The following is a 24313-nucleotide window of genomic DNA, read 5'->3' as shown; positions in this document are numbered from 1 at the left end:
TTTAGTAAGTTAAGTGTTTCAATCAGTGGTACATTAGTGAATAATGAGGTGATATCAAAACTCACCATTAGGTCTGAACTATTTAAGGTGTGGTTTTCTAAAATACTTTTTAGGTGGGTAGAATTTTTAATCTCTGGATACCCCTTTGGGAGACAGTCATCCTAAGACCAAATTAATATCTATTACTTATATTTTTTATCATTTGGACTACTATTTCGAAACTTGAATTTTTTTTTTTTTTTTTTTTTTTTTTTTTTTTTTTTTTTTTTTTTAATACCTAGATGGCGTCATATTAGGACTTGAGTCTTGTGTTGCACGCTGCAATCACTTATACTGTCCCCACTGTTACACCGGATTGTGATTGTCTTGCCTTTGTAACAAACTTTGTGTTGTGTGCTCTGAAGATGCTGGATATAAGACCAGCGAAATATTAGCCTTAAGTTAATAAATAGTTATTTGCTTAACCATCTGTGTTCTTTTATACCGTGAAACCTATCATAACATGTTTGACGAACACATAAGCCTATCCACGTGTACAAAATTAATTTGCTTAAATTTATGTAGCTAGAAAAATCACTTCACACTCATTTCTGTACACAGTTTAAAAGTTTGTCGACTAGTCCTGTTATATAATGTATGTTTCCCCTAACTTTACAGGTTCTATCCCTAAATATTTTATTAGCAAAGTGTGTGGGTATAAATACAACATATAGAATGAAATTGTATATTAAAAAAAATGAGTGATCCTTCCACACTCACACATTCATAACCTTAAAACATTGGGTTGAATCTTTTCTGACATTAAATACAAAATAGCTGAGAAGTTAACATATTTCATTCAGAGACCCAGACAGAAAACCTGGCCAGTCATATTCTGGAAAGTCAAAACAGATATCTTTCACATTAATCAAGCATTTTGAATTAAGGGCAATTCTCTAAGGTGAAAACACTAATTTCCTTGTACACAATCACACAAGGAAATGACAACTTGTATGTCTGTCTTCAATATCTATTTTACTGTGATTATATTCAGTTTCTGTTTAAGGCAAGTACCAAAAACATTAACAATTTATTTCATGCATTTTAACTATCCAACAATGAAACAAAATAACAATTTTGGAATGTTGCTAGGAGCATTTTTACTTGACAACTGTCATTCTGCAAACAAAAAATTAGAGTGAAGATACATTATCTTGTCTGAACTTAAACAAATAAGTAATTATTAAAAATCAGCATTTGTTCCCAACAAATTTCTCTGTAAGACAGAACATATATTCTCTTTCTTGTGTTCATCAGCTGTTATTTCATATCACAGTAGAGCACACACTGTATTCACTGCTTGCAATTTCGTAAAGATGTCATGACAGCTGGGTATAACACATAAAGAGAAGTTTTTAGCAATGGTGGACTGGATATGTTTATTAGTGATATGTGATTGAAGTTTCTTTTTTCTCTTGATGACTTCATGTACTCAGAATTAAAAAAAAAAAAAAACTTTACTGGTATTTCAATTCAACAGCATAGGATTTATTTATTTTTTTATATACTGTATGATGATATAATGCCTGTGAGTCCCCTTTTTATGGGGAAGTACAGCATCATCTCTATCCCCCCCCTCCCCCAATTTTATCCAGGCTCAGGACTGGCATAGCTGACGAATCAGGCCTATGGCTGGGGCTTAAGTATTCCTGACAGTAATCCATGTGTGTTCACGGAGCCGGTTTGCCTGCTTGCAGAAGGAAAACCCCCAGATAAACTGGGGAGAAAACCCCTGCTGTCCATGCCGAAGACCAACTAACTTGGCTATGTCTGAAGAAGATCCGTAAGCTCCTCACATTGGCAAAGAGAATCGAACCCACGACACTCCTTTCCCAGGCATATGGTCACAAAGTGCATAGCCACTCGGCTAACCACGGACAGTGGCATAGGAAGAAGGTATGTACATCTTGCCAATTCTTGTTGTTGCTAAATTGGCAAATAATTCCACCAGTGACTAAACCACAAAGTGCAGTTAGGCTTAATGGCCTTACCAGTACTGCAAATAGTGAAACTACAAGTACTGCTGCTATATTTTTCTTACATCAGAATATTGTTTTAACAAACATACTTATTAACATATTTGTAACAAATTTTATTCCAGTTTTAATTAACTAATCTAAACTTTTTGTTTATTTTTGTAAACAAACCCAGTGACTAAACTTTTTTTCACTTCTTTTCACTTCTATCAGCAACTCTTTTTCATATCTTCTGTCATTGCATTATTTCTTATTTTTAAAATCATTCATGCCAGCCAAAACAATTCATTCTTTCCCTTTTCCTTTCTTCAAACTAATATCTTCACAAAACATTGTTGATCTTTGCACCTGAGAAATATTTTTCTTCACTTTCTCATTATAGGTATACCTCTAATCGTTGAATCTCCATACAATGCCTTCTCTTTACTCTCAGTTTCTCACACTTTCATACTTTACCTATTCACTCTTTCTTTTATTCTTCCTCCTGATGTAAATGACAATCATTTCTCTAGTTGCTCTAGCTCATGCTTTGTCCTGTGAAACACACTGTTTCACTCCTGTGATCTCATCATCCACGTTACCTTCAGTCACTTCTGTCATGCTCTCATTCATATTTTGTGCACTTATTTACTCCTTTCACATTCTCTACAACACTTTTGCTATCCTGCCTTATTAATATTAGTTACTTCATTCTCCCACTTTCTACATGACTCATGTTTCATGCACTTGCACACAAAACCTTTCCAACACGCTCTCTCTCTTTCTCTCTCTTTCTCTCTCTCTCTCTCTCTCCTCTCGCTTTCATACCATAAACTATTCACTCTTGGCAATGAGTATATAGAACATACACTAGTACATCGTATTAAATCCCTCATGCTAAACCCAGTGAACATGGAAGCCTTGACTGCCATTTTCCCCTTATACATCAATGTCAAATTTCACAGTGACCTCTGTCTTTAATAACTAAAAAGTTATTGAACCTGTAAAGTCATTCTGCCATATGAAAAGAGCTTGCTAACTGTGGTGGGTATAAGAACGAAAGATGGTATGTCAAAATATAAGACTCTCGCTTTCACTATAGCAAGTAGATGCTTGCTATAGTGAACCCCCTAGGGGTCCAGAGAAACAGTTTGTTTTACTGCAGGGTTGCTATATTGAATGTCGCAAAAGAAAAAGACTGACCCCCTTCCTCTCCCAACACTTTCACTTAATTTCCAGGAAACAACAAAGAAATTGCAGGAAACAGGACACGGAATATGGTGGTAAAGAGAGCAAAGAAAATGGCATGAAATTTTACATTGATAGAACACAAAGGGTTGGCAAGAAACAACATGAAAAATATTGCATACAATAATGGAACAACAGAAAGAAAGAGAACTAGAAAAATATAAAATTATGAAAATAAAAATCTAGAAGTAATTTCTAATTTTGAGATGTATTGTTAGCTTAAATTAATGTCACTTAAATTCAGTGGTCAGCCAACATTTTAATTAGTCAGCTCTGATTAGAAAGAGGCAGGGGACACAAATAATAAATAGGTAGCCTGCAGTTATCCTGAAGGCAGGGGTTGGCATAGCTAGTTTAAACAAGTCATTTTTCTAATTGGATTAAGACCTAACGATGAATATTAGGTTTCTGTGCAATTAGGAAACTAACCTGTTCACACTAGCTGTACCCCTTACCCCAATCTTGTCCCTTGGGAGGCTTAAGCTGTTCATCACTTATGTCCCTTCCCTCATTCTAATTGGAGGTGACCAATTTGTTGACTAATTAATAAAGTTGACTCACTTATGATATTTTCAGGTTATTTTTGATTTTAATGGTACTCATTACGAACACTTCATCAAAGTGAAGTGTTCGTAATCAAAGTACAGACCACTCATTACGAACAGTCCATCAAAGTGACCTTAATTAAGCTAACATGACATCTTGAAATTTAAACATTAATTCTGGATTTTCATATTTTATAATTTCATATTGTTCCAGTTCTCTTCTTTCTTATGTCTCCCATTATTATTTATATTTTTACTTTTTTGTACTGCCATTCTGTGTATTTTATGTGTGGTTTATTTACTTCTCAGTCCTTTGTGTTTTGTTATCAATTTATGATTTTCCATAATTTCTTTTGTTCTATTTCCTGCCATTTCTTTGTTGTTTCATACTGTTTTTTGTCCTGTTTTCTGCCTTCTTTTTTTTACTGACTTCAGCTACACTTTTCTCCTTTCTTTTTATTTTTAGTTTTAATACAAAGTTTGAATAACATTTATGCAGTACATTTCACAGCATTACACCCAATAGCCAATTTTATGACAGATTAGGACATCATTTGTGAGGAAATTCACTTCATTTCTTTATAATAGTATTCGCTATGCATGTTTATTGTATGCAGAATAATTATGGCATGGAAAAAAGAAGAATATAAGGAAAACTTATGGTATGGAAAAATAGATTTAATATATTATTATTATTATTAAGATAGCCCTCCAGGGAGTCAGGGACTCATTGTGGAAGGCCACATATTCCGCACCAGCTGTCATACCTTTTCTTGAATTCATTCACACTACCTGCATTCACGATCTCCAAAGACAATCCATTTACATCTAATCACACATTACTCTATGAGAGAAAAATCTAGCTCTTATTCCCTTCTTCACTGCACTTATTCTCAACTTTCGTGGATGCCCTCTTGTCCTCTCCCTGCCATCATTAAAATGAAAAATTCCATGTGCCAGTATCCTGTATTACCATTTCAAAATTTTGTAAGCCTCAATCATATCATCCCTCTTTTTCCTGTTTGCTAGTATCTGCAGACTACAAATTCTCAATCAGCCTTCATAATATACATTCAACCATCCTGATATCATATTCAGCATTCCACTGTATCACTATCACCATGGAAACAGGAGATCAGACCTGCACACAACAGTCCAAGTGAAGTCAAATGAAGGCCTTATAAACAGGCAAAATGATTTCCTTATCCTGACATGTTAAGGATCGTTTCAACATTGCAGTTATCCTCTGAGTTGTATTTGCTATATGGCTCTTGAACTTAAACTTTCTGTTTACTAAAACTCCAATCTAGTTTGATCATTTTCTTCTAGCATAATCCCACCAATAGAATATGACATTAGATATCTCATTACACCAGAGTGCGTGACTTTACATTTACTTACATTGAACTGGTTCGTTATAGTGTATGATTTGCTATAGGGAATTCTTTTTGCATGTAGCTTTGATGGAGACCTTTTATGAGTTTATTATTAAGATGCTTGCTATAGTGGGTGTCACTTATATTTTCATAAATAAAAATGATAATTTTTCTTAATTCTGGATAAATGCGATCTCTCAGTTATCCAACCATTAACTGATCCTTTGAATGGATTAGTATGTCCTAACTTCTGGTATAGCACAGTATAACTACAGCCCCTGGCAAAAAATATCCAATCGACTATAACATTATATATATTAGTTATATGTATATACATTGTATATATAAATGCATAAATTGTGTTCAATTTGAATGGTTATGAATATAAATACAATTAACAAAGAAATAAAATTTATTACAAAAACATATTTTATAGTTTTAACCAGAAATTACGTGAATGGAAATCAAACACCGAAGAAAAAAGTATGAGGTTATTCTTTGATTGGGAAATATATATCCTATCACCAAACTCAGTATTTTGTTATTCCTCCTTTAGCCAAAATGATGGTTTTCATCCTTTGTGGCATGGACTCAATATGCTTTTGACAGTCGGTTGGCAGAATTTCACTTTAGCTTTCTGTGATTGCTTCAAGTTTAAACCAACAAAATTTGTGCGTGAAGTAACTTTATGACTCAGCAGCTCATATATAGAGGCTAATGACTTCACATCACTTGCCTTACACTTGGCAACATTGCTTACTCTTGGATAAAGGATTAAACCAAGAATATAATTTCTTGGCATATTTAATTTATAGTATAACCAAGTGGAAGAACTTTCAACATCTATCTCTAATCCAGAGTATTTTAATAATAAGGTGTGACACCTTTTGGCTAGTTTTATGTGAAAATATGACTTCTGCATTACTTCAGCCTTGGTATCACTTCTGTGTCTGGCTTCCACTGATGAGACCTCATTAAAGGTCGAATCTGTAAGGATGTGCGCTTTGCAGTATGGAATACTAAGGCAAATGATGTGAAGTCATTAGCCTCCATATACAAGCTCTGCATCTGTGAAGTTACTTCACATGCAAACTTTATTTGCTTACACTTGGAGAAAGGATTAAACCAAGAATGTAATTTCTTGTCATCTTTAATTTACCTTATAAACTTTTTCTCTATGCTTTACACGGGCACAGACAATTGTAGATTTCCACATTGGGGAATGATACACATTTGTTTCCTCAGTGATCACTTGCTTTTTCCCAACTGTTAATTTGATCAGATACTTTTTTTTAACACAGATAATTTATATTCTTTAAATCTCTACATGCATAAAATTTTCTTTTCTTTTTATATGTTAATGTGAGCTATGTCATTTCTTGCATGCTAAAACATTTGTGTTAAACTTTCCAAGAAGTATATGGTGTATATTTCAGTTGTCATAGTGAATGGGTGGTTAACTCAAGGTGTAGATTTGTACCGTGAATTAACCACCCATTCAAGTATCTACTCAGCAAATTGATTTTTCCAAATTAACATGAAAAACACAAGAGATAAGTTTGTTTGTTTTTTAATTAGTGTACAGTGTAACTTTTGTCGCAAATTGTGCTGCATTTTTTTTCAGTTTGGATACAAGTGTCCTTCCGTGGTGGTGTTGAAATTTTTTTGTTGTTTATATTGTGTTTTGCTACTTATTTGTTGCACTACTTCCCATAAAGAAATGTACATCAGCAGCACGGAAGGCTTCTGTATGAAAGTCTGGCTTTGCCTTGGATTTTTTGCAATGGATGTGTTGCGAAAACTGCTATATGTATGCACCGAAAATTGTGAAAGATCTGTGGACTGTTTGGATAAACGAGAAGAAGGAAAGCGTTAACATATGTGAAAAGGGTTTGGATAGATTAGAGCTATTAGAAATGGGAACTTCAGCAGGAGTTAATGAAAATGAAAAATGAAATGAAACAATCTGGGAGAGGATATTAAACAGCTAAAGGAGAGATTGGCTAATGATAAGGAGGAGGAGGAAATTAATGTAATAAAGAAAGCATCAAAGGATAGTCGTGTATCAGGGTATGGGGACAGATGTGTTGCAGAAAAGGAAATACTGGGCATCAAAATTAGTGGTGGTAGTCGTGGGCACAAATGATTTAGTTGGGGGAGGGAGAAGAAGAATGTTGATAGAAACTTGAAGTTGTTGCAGCATGTAAAGAAGAATAATGTTGTTGGGAAAGTCATAGGCGTGTTGCCCAGATATGATAGCATTGAATTGAGAAGGAGAGCAGAGATAATGAATAGTAAGATGGCTGAGTTGTGTAGGGCAAAGGGAGTTCAGTTTGTAAATCTGTGGAGTGAATTTGAAGGGCAGTTCAAATGGTATAAAACTGATGGATTACATTTGAATGGGTTTGGTATTGGGCATTTAGAAAGTTTATTTTCTGAGAAGGCACAGAGTCAAGAAGTTAATGTAGCAAATGATCACAGTCTACTTCTGAAATAGGATAGCACAAATCAAAAGATTGTACAGCAGGAGGAAGATGGATATGAGGTTGAAGATGTGGTTGCAGCAGCATAAGGTGATGAAATGCATAAATATGAGGATGAGACAGGTAAGAATGGAAATCACAGTCAGGATCAGGGAAACAGGAGTGGTCAAACCGAAGAGAGAGGTGTAGTATAGCATCCTACCAGTAATGACATAGAGAATGTCATTACTGGTAGGATGGCCTCAAACACACAGTGCTTGTTATGTTTATGCACAAATGGAAGGAGTATTTGAAACAAAAGAGCTGAGTTTGTGGCATTGGTTGAGACGGTATGCCCAAAAGTAATTGGAATAAGCGAAACTTAGTTGTCTGTGGAATATGGGATGTCGGGAATAGAATTAGAAGGATATATAATTTTCAGGAAGGATAGAGATGTGAAAAGAGGAGGGTGAGTGCTGTTAATGATTGCTGAGGAATTGTGTCTGCAAAGAGTGGAAGTTGATGGTACATGCACAGATTTTGAATCTGTGTAATGTGAAGTTGAAATAAACAGGTTAGTATAGCTGATAGGATGCTGTTATAGCCCAGGGAATGCAGAGAATACTGATTGTGAAATGCTTAGGCAAATTAGTTGGGCATGTTAAAAGAAGGTGATCTTGATGGGAGACTTTAATTACAGGAATATAGACTGGAAGGAGGAGATAGTGTATGGGAACAAGGAGAGCGAGTTTGTGGAATTTCTGAGAGATAAGTATCTTAAACAGCACGTGATTGAAGCAATTAGAGGCTTTAATGTTTTGGATTTGGTGATAACTTCCCAAGATGTAGTTGTTAATGAGGTGTTGACACTGCTGGCAGTTGGTGAGAGTGATCATGAGGTACTTGTTTGGGAAGTGATGAAACAAGAAAAAGTCATTGCCAAAAATGGATACATGTTGAAGTATAAAGCAGGTGATTATAGGAAGCTCTGTAGCCAGTTAGCATCAGTACGTTGGGTAGATGAGCTGTGCGGAAAGGATGTTGACACTGCATGGAAACTCATAAAGCAGTATCTGACAAAAGCAATGTATGACTGCATACCGAAGGTTAAGCAAGTAAATAGAGTGTGAGTGAAATGGATGAACAACGAAATCAAGCAAGCTGTGCTGGAAAAGAAAATGTTATGGAGGAGGTACAAGGCAGTTGGTGGTGATCAGATCCATGAAGAGTATAAGGTGCAGGCTAGAAAGGTGACGAGCATGGTAAGGAAAGAAAAGGTGCTGTATGAGAGGAGATTGGCTGGTCAGGCAAAAGTTAACTTTAGGGAATTTTTCCGTTGCATGGCAAGAAAGAGGAATAATAATTATGGCAGACTAACATTGGTGGATAGTCATGGTAGCAGACTAACAGTTGCAAAAGATATAGTGGAATTATTGAACAAGCACTTTATCAGCATGTATCATACTGGTATAAATGATCCGGTACAATATATAGAAGAGAGGCAGGTATTAGGAGAATTGGAAGTGAAAGAAACAGGGGGGGGTATCAGATGTTGGTTGGGTTAGATGTGAATAAGGATGTGGGAATGGATGACATATCACCACGTATATTTAAGGAATGTGCATCACAGTTGGTTATGCCCTTGACCTGGTTATTTAATGAAAATCTTGCAGTGGCTAAGGTTCCTAAGGAGTGGAAAGAGGACAGAATAGTACCACACCACAAGCATGGTTCTAAGACAGAAATCTCCAACTATAGGCCAGTCTGTATAACTGCAGTTGTGGTCATGGTGTTGGAAAGATTGGTAAGGAATAGAATACAGAATTGGGTTGATGGACATGGCTTTCTTTAATGAAGGTCAGCATGGATTTGTAAGGATATGTCCTGTTTCAGTAATTTACTTGCATTTTATGATAAGGTGAAGAGTGTGTTAGATAAGGGAGAATCATATACAGTGATATTCTTAGACTCAAAAGTGTTTGATAGATTACTACATGAGTAGTAATCTATCAAACGTAATCCATCTAACTAATATACTGTCTATTCCCATCCTCTGCAGCTTGTACATCAAGCTGCAGAGGATGGGAATAGACAGTTAGATGGATCAGAGATTGGCTCTCTGAACGATACCAGCAGGTTGTGTATGATGGAATAGTGTCTCAAAAAAGAAGGGTGACCAGTGGTGTGCCCCACGGTTCTGTTCTTGGACCCCTGCTGTTTAACTTTTTTGTAAACGATATATCATGTAGACTGACTGGGGATCTTCAGTTATTTGCTGATGATGCAAAGTTGGGAAGAATTATAAGTAGCACTGCTGATGCTGAATCCCTTCAGGAAGATTTGAATAGACTTTTTACTTGGACAAAAAATGGGATTGTAGTTTTAATATCAATAAGTGCAAGGTGTTGCATTTTGGAGTGCAGAAATATAAGGCTGTGCACTATATCGATGGTCCCGTATTACAGGAAGTGGATGAGATTTGGGAGTGATGGTTGATAGTAGACTGAAGTTTAGAGGGCATATTGCTAGGGTTGCAAAGATTGCACTTTGTAGTGCTGCTATGATAAGAAGTACTGTAAAATGCAAGGATAAGAAGTGGTTGTGCCACTGTATAAGGCACTGGTCAAACCACACTTCGACTGTTGTGCTCAGATCTGGTCACCTGGTTTTCAAAGTGATGTGGAGACATTGGAGAGAATAAAGTCCAGAGGTGAGTGACTAAGACGATATCGGGACTTTGGAATGCTGGCTATGGAGAGACAGGTTGAAGAAATGTGGATTGCAGAGTTTGGTGGATAGGAGGAAGAGAGGTGATATGATAGAGACATTTAAGTTAGTGAGACGATTTTATCAGATTAATCCAGAGGGGATTATAAAAAAAGAGTAGAAAGTAAGAGGGTAAGAATCAGAGATCATTCCTGGAAGTTATGTAAAAGTGTGGTGAAGAAGGGTGTGAGGAGTAGATTTTTTACATGGAGAATTGTCAGTGAATGGAATGCATTGTTAATGCAAGGAGTGTTAAGGACTTTAAGATTCTATATGATAAATATGTTGTCAGTTGAATGAACCTCCCACGATGAGTGTGTCAACTCCATGGAGGGTGTAATAATAATAATTTTAAAGCATATATTTCATCCTGAATATTATAGGTCATCATCAGTAGCAACAATATTTTTTTTTTTACATAGCTAATGAATTATCAATATTGCAATATTTCATAATTTATATTGCATTGTTTTATGTATAATATCATGCTTTTTCAAATCAATCCATTGTTCACATTCTACTTTGCAATTAACTAATGTCACCACTGATGATGGTCTGAAATATTTGGCCTTAAATAAATAGTATCACTTATTCCTGGAGTTTTTCATGTTAGTTTGAAGAAACCTCTCATGGCTCTTAAACAACAAATTGAATTTCCACTGCTGTTAGATAATTGAATATTACTGCACTTCAGATATTATTGCGGTTAAAAATATTGCTAAGAACAAATAATCTATTATATGATGCATATCGCTAAATTTGGTTCTTTTTAAGGAAGAAGAAAAATTAGAACTTAATGATGTTCCTCTAATTCTTTCTAATATTTCTGTATGTGAAGAACTCCAAGCAAAACTAATGTAAGTTGAAATATTTTTCCTGTATTCTAATAAATATTACAACTTATTTAATTAGAAAGACTAATTCTAATTAAATTATGCATCATAATTTAATTTAATCTTTGCTTATGGATTGAATCTGGATGACTAGAGGAGATCTATCACCACATACATGGAGCATTGACAAGGATCTAGTTTGTTACATTTCCTTGAAAAGTGGAAAGTGTTTTTTGGAACCTAGTTTTTCTGTTTTCTGATTTCCAAATATCATAAGTGATGTCATTGACAATAAGACAGGAACACAAAAACAGATAAGGCTTTTTAGCATTTTTTTTTGCTTTATTTGAATGGGAAGCCATTTCAAATAGTAATGTGGGAAAATTTCAAAATACTAAGCTGTACAGTAGGTTTTATTAGTCCTGTGCATTTGCTGGAATGTGCACAGGACTAATGAAGAAACAGTAATGAAGAAATGGAATTTTCATTTTGGAGGACTGGCGACATAAGAGAAAAGAGAAATCGATTCTCTTTAGAATTATGCTAATACATGGATATTAGACTTCATAATGCTCGTTTTTTATTACCTTAAAAAATGCCAAAAATTTGTTTTTGCACTTTATATATATATATATATATATATATATTTTTTTTTTTTTTGTCATTATTTGTTTAATATAAGGATTGAGGAGGGGGAAGAATGAATGATGATGAAAAAAGAAATTGTTATTATACACTGCTTGGAAAGAAGTCAACGGACACAATGGTGTGAGAAACAAACAGCCATATTACCTACCTTAATAAGATGTAGGACCTCCTATTGCTGTGATGACCACAGCAGTCCTATGGGACATATTTTTCACAAGCCATCATAGTAGCAATCAGTGGGAATTTTCGACCATTCTTCCTGTAGGCATGTAATGAGGTTCTGGACTTTTGTGGGGCAGACGCCCCTTGACCTTACTTGACACTCTGGTTTATCCCACAGATGTTCAGTAGGATTGAGATCAGTGCTTCATGAAGGCCAGTGAAGTGTGATGATGTTCACATCCATAAACCACACAGTTACAGTAGCGGCCTTATGACATGGAGCATTATCTTGCTGAAAGAGACAATAGTCAGTTCTGTAGAAATGCCACAAAGTAAGGAATATTGTATTGTCTGGAATTTTCAGATACCTCTTGGAGTTCAATGTTTGTGTCACAACAGAGATCCAAGTCCACACCAGGAAAAAACAGGACCATATCATCTTATCACCTTCAGTTGAAGAGTTACACACTCTGGTAAGAGACATTTACCAGGTGTCTGCCACACCTGGTTACATGGCATGATGCACCTTGCCCATGGGGATGTCCACTGATTTCTTTCCAAACAGTGTATAGTCATCATCATCATCAAATTCCTGCCATGTACCCTCAAGGGGTGTACAGGATATGACAGTACTACATGAAAAAATTACATCATCACTAACTTCCTATCTACAATTTTCCTCCAAATCAGTCTGTTACTTGTCAAGACTCCAACATTATCAGATCTTATATTTCTATCGTCTAAGGCACTTTGTACCGTATCAATCCACCTATATCTTGGTCTTCCTCAGGGTCGTTTTCCTGCCAACCTGGCAGAGAACACTTGTTTTGCTAATCTTTTCTCTTCCATTCTATTTAAGTGACCATACCACCTGAGATTAGCTCTGCTAACGCATTCCTGGATGCTGACAATGTCAAGTTCTTTCCTAATATCCTCATTTTTAATATGATATTGCCATTGATGCCATCTGTTCACGCCTCTAATCTTTCTCAGGACTGTCATATCTGCGGTCTCTAGTCTTTGGTCAAGTGTTTTACTTCTGACCCAGCTCTCAGATCCATAAGTTAAAACTAGTTTGAACACTGTCTTGTATACAGCTAATTTAGTGTTCCGACTAATTTCTTTCTTATTCCCTATGAATTTATTCAGTTGACTTCCCACCATACCAGCTTTGCTGATTCTGTTGTCTATTTCCCTATTTAATTTACCATCTTCAGTAAACATCGTGCCTAAGTAGCTGAAATGTTTTACTTGTTCCACAGGTTCTCCATTCACAACACAGTTGACATTTTCAATCATTCTGCCTATTTTCATTGTCTTTGTCTTTTTATTGCTGACCTTCATACCATATCTATTACAACAGCTATTCAATTTAGTCAGAGAATCTTGCAGACTTGTAGCAGATTTATTTAGAAGTATAACATCATCCGCATAAAGCAAAGAGCTGACATTAACATCTCCAGTTTTGATATCAGGTTTAATACTACATTCCTTCATAATGTGATCCATATGGATAATGAATAACAGAGGGGATAATGTACATCCTTGTCTCACACCAGACTTAACATTAAACCATCTTCCTGTACTTCCTTCAATTCTAACTGCTGACTTACAACTCAAATAAAGATTAAGTATTGCTTGATATAATGCCCCATTGACACCATATAACTGCAGCGTATTGAATAGCTTCTCTCTTTGCACCTTGTCATATGCCTTTTCCAAATCGACAAAACTTAAATACAGATCTTTGTTATATTCTCATGCTTTCTCGACTATTTGTCGTAAAGTGAAGATCTGATCCTGACAGCCTCTATTTGGCCTGAATCCAGCTTGTTCTTCACCAAGCTTTTCTTCCACAATTCTTCTCAACTGTTTCTCAAGTACACTTGCATAGATCTTGCCAGGAACACTCAGTAGGGAAATACCTCTGTAATTCTCACATTAAGTTTTATTTCCCTTTTTATATATGGGTACTATGAAAGCTCTACTCCAATCATCGGGAATTCGTCCCTCTGTCCAGGCTTTCTGAACTATGCAGTGCAACCACAGTAAGACTCTTATACCACCATACTTCAGCATTTCTGGTCGAATATCATCTACTCCTGCTGCCTTTCCACATTTCAAGCCTTTTATGGCTTTTTCTACTTCAAGTATGGATATGTATTCCTGACTGCATGCCTGGTCAGTGTTTTTTATCACTGTGCTGTCTTCACTGCTTGTTTCATTTAGCAGTTTTTCAAAGTAATTACTCCATACTTCAAGGATATCTTTTTCTACCATTTTCATGTCACCTTTATCATCTCTAACTCCTTTTACAGCACTCTTTCCTCCATTCCTAAGCTTCTTCAACAACCTCCAGAATATTTTGCCACCTTCTTGATATTGATTTTCTATGTTCTTGCCAAAGTCCTCCCATGACTTTTGTTTAGCTAGTTTTACACACTGTTTAGCATTCTTGCATTTGCCTCTATATTCTCTAAGAGCACAAGCTGACTTATTTGACAGAAACTTTTGATATGCTTTCTTCTTTTCCTTCACTGCCTCTTTAACTTCCTGTATCCACCAGGGAGTTCTGATTTTTTTATCCTTGCACACAACCTCACCACATGCCTCTCTGGCAGAATCAATCAATGTTTTCTTCAGAGTTTGCCACTGAATCTCCAAGGTTTGATTCCTGTTCTCAAACTCTTTCATTTTTTCTTCAATAATCTTTGTGTATTTTAGTCTACAGTTCACATCTGAGAGCTGCTCAACTTTTATTTGCTTTAAAACTTTCTTACATGTTATTCTTTTCAATATGAAATTCAATTTTATCCTGCTCAAGACTAAATAGTGATCACTTCCAATTTCAAATCCTCTGTACACTCTGGTGTCCTGCACCAGGGAGAAAACATCACTATCAACAATAACATAGTCAATGAGACTTTTCTTATTCCTAGCCTCTTCTCTCCATGTGAATTTGTGCACATTTTTATGTTGGAACATGGTGTTAGTAATAACCAGTCCATGTCCTGAGCAGAAATCCAACAGATATTTGCCATTATTATTAGCTTTGCTCTTTTCTCCAAATTTTCCCAAAATATTTTTGTATGTCTCACAATCATTTCCTACTCTGCTATTTAGATCCCCAACAAGGACCAATTTTTCCTTTTTCATTGTGTCAGTTGCTTTTTCTAAAGCCTCAAAAAATTCCTCCACTTCTACCTTAGTAGAACCTTCTGTGGGACCATAGGCACAAATAAGTCTCATTATCCAGTTCCCCATTCTCATATTTGCCCACATTACTCTACTTGAGACTGACTGCCATTCAAGAAGATTAGCCTCGCATTTTGTGTTGAATACTATGGCTACTCCTTCTTTTCCTTGATTGTCATTGCCTGAATATAACATTTTGTATTTATTGCTCAGAAAGATCTCACCAGTTTTGGTCTTTTTTGTTTCAGTCACCCCTATTATGTCGATCTGGTACTTATCTAATTCCTCAGCTAGCTCCATTTCTTTGCCATTCAGGCTTCTTACGTTGATAGTACCGATCTTTAACTCTGGTGATGTTGAGTTGGGGTTTGTTTTCAGATTTGTTCCAGTAGCTGACTTTTCGCTGTTCACCCTGGTTCCCTGGCGAAAACTACGGGGGGCCTTGTTTAACCGGGCAACGCCCTAGCCGGCATGAAATTTTGTCATGTTGTACCATCATTTTTTATTTTGGTTTAACCAATAAGAATGCAATTTGGTCGGCTAAATCCCAAATTGCCAGCCCATCCTCGTTCGTTCAGTATCAAAGTAGATACCCAACAGGGTGCACCACGAGAAGGTGAGGATTGGACATTAGGTCAGAAGCCCTGGTCGGTTTTCCGCATTCCTTTAAAGGCTATGTGGAGGTCTCCTCTCAGTTATACAGCTTTGACCCTTAAGCACCTCACAGTGTATAGTTAATAATGTTATTAATTTAACTATACTTTTCTGGTTTTTTGCTGCATTTTGATAAATATTGGCACCAATTCGATTTGTTTTAACAACTACCGCTATATAAATTATTCTGCAAATATAGTTTGATTTCAAAGTTGATATTTGGAATCCTTATAAAATTTGTGTTTCAACACCTTTTGCATGAGCTCAGAAAAAAGACATAATATTACAGAATTACATATATTTTAGTAATTTTTAAACAAACTAAATTAAATTTAATATAAAATTGGAGATTTGGGATGTTCATGAGAAGAATTAGTGTCATATGGGTCTGTTGTATCATCATTACACAGGATCTGAGAGGGGAGGTGATCAGCTAACTTATCAGCAGTGCAAAGCAACAGGGAAAAGGTATAGCGAAGAAAATTATGAGAGAAAATTAGTTGAACTAGGCAACAGAAATGAGAAGAATTGGTGTCATTTGTATCGTCATTACACAGGATCTTGGAATGGGGGAGAGTGGAGGTGATCAGCCGACCCATGAGCAATGGAAAGCAACGAAAAAAGTGTATTAAAGAGGATTATGAAAGAAAATTAGTCAAACATGGCAATGGAAATCCTTAAGAGTGTTTTTTTTTTTTACATGGGGAGTAAAAAGAAAAGAATGATTATTGAAGCATAACATTAATGAATTCTGATAGTAGGGAGATTCAAAAGACATAAATGGTTTTATTTAGATTGCCAGGTCACTGACCATGAATTATCTTGTATTCATTATATTGTGCTTTGTTACAGACCACAAGATAATTTGTGGCAGATGTGGGTATTTCAAATGGGGGAATGGAAAGCTGGACATACAGGGTAGGTATAATGAAATCAAAATTAAATACTTTTTTACAAGTGAATAACTTTTAGAGTTAGACGGATATGTTTTGAGAGCTGATGCAGTTATATTACTGGTTGAAAATTTCTCAACATCTGTAAAAGAAGCATCCAGCTCATTAGAAGTGAGTGGCACCAGGGTTATATCAATATGCAGTTACCAAAAGCTGCTTATCCTTTATATGCGTAAGCTAATTTTTTTCTGGAGCCTAGATATGCAATAACTTGTGTCAAGATAATTGTAGATAGTATATATAAAAAATTATATATCCATACACCAACTATGAGAATTCGTTTCTGGCTCCTTTTTATGAAAAAAACGTTTGTTGCTACGTTGGCAAAATAAAAATATACCAGGAATTAGATATTTTTGAAGAGAAAATACCAACATCATTTTGGCTAGTGGCTTATGGTAACTGCATCCTGGTGTTATGTACCCTTGTTGCTGCTTGCTTCTAATGAGCTTAACATTTCCTTGTTGTCTTGGTCTAAGAACTTTGAACCAATAATATAAACATGCAAGCAAACTTTTTTTAAGTAACAAAGCGACATAGTGAAAAATGTAATTGCATTTATATATTTTTGAAGAGAAAATACCAACAACATTTTAGCATTGGTGGCAATTTGACACAGCAAGCCAGTGGTAGTTAACGTATTAATAAAGATGATGTGGAGATCCTGCAGGGTGATCTAAATAGACTGGTTGAACAAAGGATAATTGCTGACAATTCACTGTATCAAAGTGTAAGATTACCTGACAATTTTTGATTTCTTACAAAGTGTAAGAAAACCTGCTCTAGAAAAAAAACTCCAGGCTGTGTGTTACATTTCTGTAACTGGATTGCAAGAAATTGATGGAATTTTGAGGGACAGAGTTGAAGTTTGGAGGATTGTCACAAAATAGCTGAAACTTGGATGTTCAGAAACACACCAACAAACAAATACATATTTGTATTGGTGTCCCTCTAGTTGACCAAATTGGATGGTCTTGGATGTTGGGCTGAAGATCTGAGGACAAGTTCTTCCTTAATTTGTTGAGGTTATGAAAGTTTCTCAGGGCTGAGATAGATTTGAGGAATAGCTTCTTACATTTGTAGTTGCTGTAGTGTAATAGAGTGGCCTTCTTCCAGTATATCCTGTGGTAGGTGTCCAAAGCATAGTCAACAAGTTCTGAGTGGCTGTAATTGTGGAATCAGTTGTAGTCCTTGTATTCAGAAATTCTGATACTGGTCCTGTCTGTTTGGCCATATTAGGACAATTTGCAACTGCAAGGGACATGATAGGGCTGGGGAATGTGATTGGACTTTGGCAGAGCAGATAAGGGATGATATGCTAACGATGAAAAAATGAATTTATAATTTGGTAGTGTTTGTGGATAGCTCCTGAACAGATAAGTGATAATTTGCATAGTATTTACATAGTATTGTTTACTTAGTATTTTAGCGTGTCTAGGTGATTTCTGTGTGTTTTTTGAGTATTTTAATAGTAAATTGATAGATACGATTATCTGTGCACAAGGCTCCCATAAAGAGGAATACAAAGATGCGTCCAGGTCGCCATATTTATCTAAAAATTTTAACTTAAAGGATTTGATTCAGTCTACCGTTTGTGAAATATATGCATTGAGGAGAGCGGTTGGAGTCTGGTTAAACAACGATAGTGGAGTGAATGTGTGCAAAAAGTGTAAAGAATGTGAGGATTTAAAGAGTGTTTCAGGTTGTGTGAGTGATATCATTGTTGAAAGTGAGAATTTAGATAACAGTGATATGCGAGATATGAATGGTGATATTTGCGAGGTAGTACCTGATAGCTGTGAGAGTGGGGTTGAAAGTGGGAATGAAGGTAAACATACAGAACGATTGAATGAATCATCGGAGAATAAAAATGATGACACTGACGCAGTGAGTGAGATTGATCTATTACGTGGAGTGATACATAGGGCAAATCGACAGCTGGAATATTGGCAAAAATGTTTACCAAGCGTACCGACTAATAATCAGCAAAAGTATGATAATGAGTGTAAACAAAATAAAAGAGTGAGTGTTGTATGGAGATTCCTTAGTGAGAGGTGTGTTAGTTGAGAGTTTAACAAAATTGTACCAACCTGGTGCGAATGTTAAGAATGTAAGCGAGTCAATTAGAATGCAAAAGCAGCGGGTGAAAGAATTGATAGGGTAGCATGTACAAATGATTTGAAAGGAAATAAAATAGCTATGAGTGAGGATGTGAAGGAATTGCTTGAGGTAGCAAAAGAGAAGAGTGAGAGAGTTAGGATGGTGAGTCTGTTGCTACGGTATGACAGTGAAGAGTATAGGAGGAGGGCCATAATTGCTAATGACTTTATGCGTGAATTATGCAGGATGAGTGGTGTGGAATTTGTGGATGTGTGGAATGAGTTTGATGGGCGAAAGGATTTATATAAAATGGATGGTTTACATTTGAATGAATTTGGTGTACAGAGACTTGAAAAGGTGTTGTCGAATATAGTGGAAGCGGATGTGCAGAATCAGGGAAACTAGAGTTATTAAGAGGGGGGGGGAGTAGATATGCAGACTTTAGGGTGATAGTTGAGTGTGTGAATGTGTAATATGCCCAAGCGAGTAGGAAAGATCACGAATCAGAATGGGATAGTTAGTATAAGGCATCAAAATAGGGATGGGACAAATGGGCTTCTGCAATTCATGTATACTAATTCCAGAAGTATTAGGAACAAGAAGGAAGTATTTTTGGCCTTGGTTGGCACTTCCAGACCACAGGTTATTGGCATTAGTGAAACATGACTGACAGAAGATGACACAGCTAGTGGGATTGAATGTGAGGGGTATGGTGTGTTCAGGAGTGACAGGGAGAACAAAATGGGAGGAGGAGTGTTATTGATGATGGCTCGTGAGCTACAGCCAAGGAGAATAGAAGTGGAACTGCAGGATAGAGAAAAGAGCAAATTTGAGGCTATTTGGTGTGAGATTGAACTAGCAGAAAAAAATATACAGTAGGGTACTGCTGTAGACCAGGTGATGGAATAGATGGCAGAGATAGTATGCATAAGCAAATAGAAGAAATGAGTGGAAAGAGGGTAATTATTATGGGAGATTTCAACTATGGTAACATTGATTGGAAAGAGGAGAAGACACATGGGAGGAAAGAATTGGATTTTATCCGGTTATTAAGGGATAACTATCTGCGACAGTATGTAATGGAAAATACTAGGGGTCAGAGTGCTTGACCTAGTAATTGCATCTGAGAATTTGGCTGTAACGAATATGACCACGTTGCCACCAATTGGTGAGAGTGATCATAGGGTCTTGACTTGGGAGGTGGCTAAAGGTGTGGAATTTACAATTAAGACAGGGTACATGTGGAATTATCGGACTGGTAAGTATGACAAGCTTAGGAGTTTGATTGGTTCAGTGCCATGGCATGTGCAACAGCAAGGGCTAGAAGTTGATAGTGCATGGGAGCCGGTTAAGAAGTGTTTGCATGAAGCAATGGCTGACTGTATACCTAGAGTCCGAATAATAAATCGAGTAGGGGTTAAATGGATGAATAACACCATTAAGCTTGAGCTGCAAAAAAAGAAACAACTATGGAGGGAATTTAAGGAGAAAATTGACCGGCAGGCACATGAACGGTATAAAGCACAGGCAAGAAGGGTAACGAGTGTGGTCAGAAAAGCAAAAATGATTATGAAGGAACATTGGCCATACAGGCTAAAGAGAATCCCAAACAGTTTTTTCGATATGTTGCAAGTAAAAGAAAAAATGTATATGGCAGAATGATTTTAAAGAATGCCGATGGTAAGGAGTTAACTGAATCAGTTGATATAGTTGAATTACTGAGCGAGCACTTTGCAAGAATATATCATTCCAGGTGGTGACATTGCAGAAATGAATGAACCAATAGATTATACGGGAATTGTGGTGAATGATGTGGAGGTGAGTAGTCTATTGCAAAACCTTGACATCAATACATCTGTGCGATTGGATGGCATATCAGCTCGTGTCGTATGTGAAGCAGCTAAGGAATTGTCAGTACCCTTGACAATTTTGTTTAATTCGAGTCTTGGGTCTGGGTTAGTCCCGAGGGGATGGAAAGAAGGGAAAATAGTTCCACTGCATAAAGAAGGTTCCAAGATTGCTGTTGTAAATTACTGACCGATTAGTATATCAGGAATCGTTGTGAAGGTCTTGGAGAAATTACTCAAGAGAAGAATACAGGTTTGGATAGATGAAAATGGGATACTGTATGGGGGACAACATGGTTTTGTGAAGGGTAGATCATGCCTCAGTAACTTGCTCACGTTTTATAACACGGTGACAGCTGAACTGGATAAGGGTAATGGATTTACAGCGATTCTACTTGGACCTAGCCAAGGCCTTTGACAGGATACCACATGGAACTCTAATCAGTAAACTGGAGCAGATGGGGATGGATATAGGGTTGATGAGATGGATAGGAGGGTGGTTGATGGAGCGGCTAAGGAATTATCTCCTGAATAAACCAGAGAGTGGTTTATTCAGGAATTGAGTTCAACAGACGACTTGTGACTAGTGGTGTGCCGCAGGGTAGTGTTCTTGGACCACTACTTTTCAATTTGTTCATTAACGATATAGGAAAGGATCTGAGAGGAAGTGTTCACTTGTTTGCTGATGATGCAAAGTTGGATAGAGCAATTGTGAGTGCACAGGATGTCAAAATTTTGCAAGATGATTTAGATAGTTTGGAGGACTGGGCTAAGGAAAATGGATGTCAATTTAATGTGGCGAAGTGTAAGGTTATGCATTTTGGGGTGAAAAGATTAGCAGCAGTATATCACATTGGTGGAACCGTACTCCAGGAGATTGACGACGCCAGGGATTTGGGAGTGTTGGTGGATAAGGAGTTGAAGTTTATGGGGTACATTGCAAAAGTGGCTAAATCAGCTCATCAAATCGCTTGGCTTCTGAAAAATACTTTAACAAGCAGAGACAAACAAGTTATTGTTCCTCTGTATCGAGCCTTGATAAGACCCCATCTAGACTACTGTGCCCAAATATGGTCGCCAGGGTTTCTTCTTGATGGGGAGGAGGTGGAGAGGATCCAGAGATGAGTGACCAAGATGATAGCAGGTCTGTGGAATGAACCTTATGAGAACAGGTTGAAGATTTGTGGGTTGCAAAAATTGGTCGATAGGCGGAAAAGGGGTGATATGATTGAGACATTCAAATTACTGAAGGGTTTCTATAAGATTAATCCAGAAGATATTTTTGAGAATAGGACTGATGGTGGGAGGACTAGGGGCCATACATGGAAGCTGGGCAATAATGTCATTAGCAGTCGTGTTAGAGCTAGGTTTTTTTACTTGGAGAGTGGTGAATGAGTGGAATAAGCTGCCAGAGTCTGTTGTGGGTGCTATGACCGTGAATAAGTTCAAGGCGAGGTATGATAGATACTGTGTGAATGTCGAATAGTTGTTCTTGACATGATGTTAGGGCCTCCCTCGATGAGTCTGTCGACTCCTTGGAGTTGCCCAAAATAATAATAATAATAATAATAATTTTTTATGCAGTCTGTAAGTAGTTGTAATGTTGTATTTTGTTAGGATTTTTGTTAATTCTTCTGATGTGACCCAGATATATCGAATGGTGATAGATTTTGTATAATCTCTACTATGAAGAGGGGGGGGGGGTTGGGGTTGCAGTTTCAGGTTTTCGTATTTTTGGGGGAATTGTAGTCATTGTCTAAGAAACTGTTGAATATAGTAAGAGGAGCTTGCCACTGGGCTGAATGTCGATCTTTGGATGATCCTTTCCGATGTCTTGAAAGCTTCAGCAAGCAAAGAATTTCAAAAAATAAGATGTCAGCACATCAAGAAATATGAAACTCTATAAAATACACAGCTTTCAAGCCCCAAATACCTCCTAATACCATAGTAAACTTAGCATCCTTCACCCTGAGCTGGAAGCAGTTAGTGCACTCGCTTGTTGCCACAGCTATCACTAGCATGTAAGAAAATACCTGCAGAAGAAATAATGGTCCAAGTAGAATGAGGTATCCTCAACTTTCCCAATCACATTGCCAACATCAGACTAGCTGTAGCTATTGTACTTCTCATGCTAAACCACAAAAAACAAACAGGTTATGCTGGAAGAGGGCCACTCTGTTACACTGCAGAAATTCCCAACCTTGGCAAATTTGGGTACATGAGACTACCCCAAATTTGGGAAGCACCTATCCCTAGATCTTCAGTCCAACATCCAAGACCACCCAATTTAACCCACTAGGGAGGTTCCATTTAGGTCTCTAGGACTGACTTTGGATGCCTTTCTTCAGCCTCATTTGTCCAGTGTTATTTTTGCATTCACATATCATTGTTTATGTGATCCCTGATGATGACAATGTAACATTGCTGAAATATAGAAAGTATTAATTAAAGTTATTATAATTAATATTTTAGCATACATTGTTATTTCCAATGTATAAGCCTGTCTACCAGTGAGAGAAGAATATGAAAGGATTGCTGTAAGAAGCAAGAAAGAAGAGGGAGAGAGTGAAAATCGTTACTCCATTATATATGATAGTACTGAGTTAAGAAAGAAAGCTGTGATAACAAATAATTTGATGAACAGACTGTGTAGAAGCAGTGTGAGGAAATGGGTTGACAGGAATGCTATGCTTTTTTCTTAATGGTACTTTTGACGTAGTAAAGATTATTAGACACATATATTCACAAGATAAACAAAATTTGTTCGCGGTTAGTACTACACACACATTGACACACAAACAGAGAGAGCACCTAGTTGCATTTTGTCAAAATTTCATCCACACAGTTGATCAAAATTGCGATGTGTTACAAAGAATTGTCACTGGTGATGAAAGTTGATGTTTCCAGTTTAATCTGGAAATTAAAAGCCAGAGCATGGAATGGCATGGAACATCTTCTCCCTGGCAGAAGAAAGTCAGGTTACAAAGTCATGTGTCAAGACAATGATCATTGTTTTTTTCAATGCTGCTGGAATTATCAGCCTCGAATTTGTTACTGAAGACACCACAGTGAATGGCCAGTATTATTTAGGCGGAGTAATGCAACATCTGTATGCCCGCATGTGACATGTCAGGAAAGAACTGTTCCACAACAACAATTGGTTTCTGTTGCACAACAATGCACCCACGCACTCTGCACTGCCTGTGATGCAGTTTCTGGCTTCATAGTTAATCTATGTAATCAAACATCCTCCCCCCCTCCCTATTCACTAGATTTGGCTCCCAGACATTTTCCTCTTCCCAAAGATGAAATGTGCTTTGAAAGTAGAGTGTCTCAGCAATATTGAGGACATTCAACATGGTGTGACCCAGACACTGGAGGTTCCTGTTCAGGACTATCTCACAGATGCAGCTCTGTGTCTCTTTTACAGGTACTTGTTGGAGCAGCAGCTGTCCAACATCACTTAACAGTTCAACTGCAAAGTCATCGAACCTGCTTATCTCCTTCCTCATTTATTCCATCTACCTCTG

At 36.9% G+C, this 24313-nt stretch overlaps 1 protein-coding gene across 1 annotated transcript in view; it reads left to right on the top strand.

Moving 5' to 3' along the window:
* Window positions 1-24313, top strand: part of LOC150101877 (serine/threonine-protein kinase ATR-like) — an 860597-nt gene that overhangs the window by 48137 nt on the left and 788147 nt on the right. The window contains exon 4 of the mRNA XM_090399924.1: window positions 11166-11248. Within this exon, the coding sequence (XP_090256050.1) occupies window positions 11166-11248 (83 nt within the window). The remainder of the gene's footprint in view (window positions 1-11165; window positions 11249-24313) is intronic.

Source organism: Typopeltis vanoorti, chromosome 11 (genome assembly GCF_054136105.1).
Source record: "Typopeltis vanoorti isolate ZY-2024b chromosome 11, IOZ_Tvanoo_1.0, whole genome shotgun sequence".
Classification (NCBI taxonomy): domain Eukaryota; kingdom Metazoa; phylum Arthropoda; class Arachnida; order Uropygi; family Thelyphonidae; genus Typopeltis; species Typopeltis vanoorti.
This window is presented reverse-complemented; position numbering and strand designations above follow the sequence as displayed.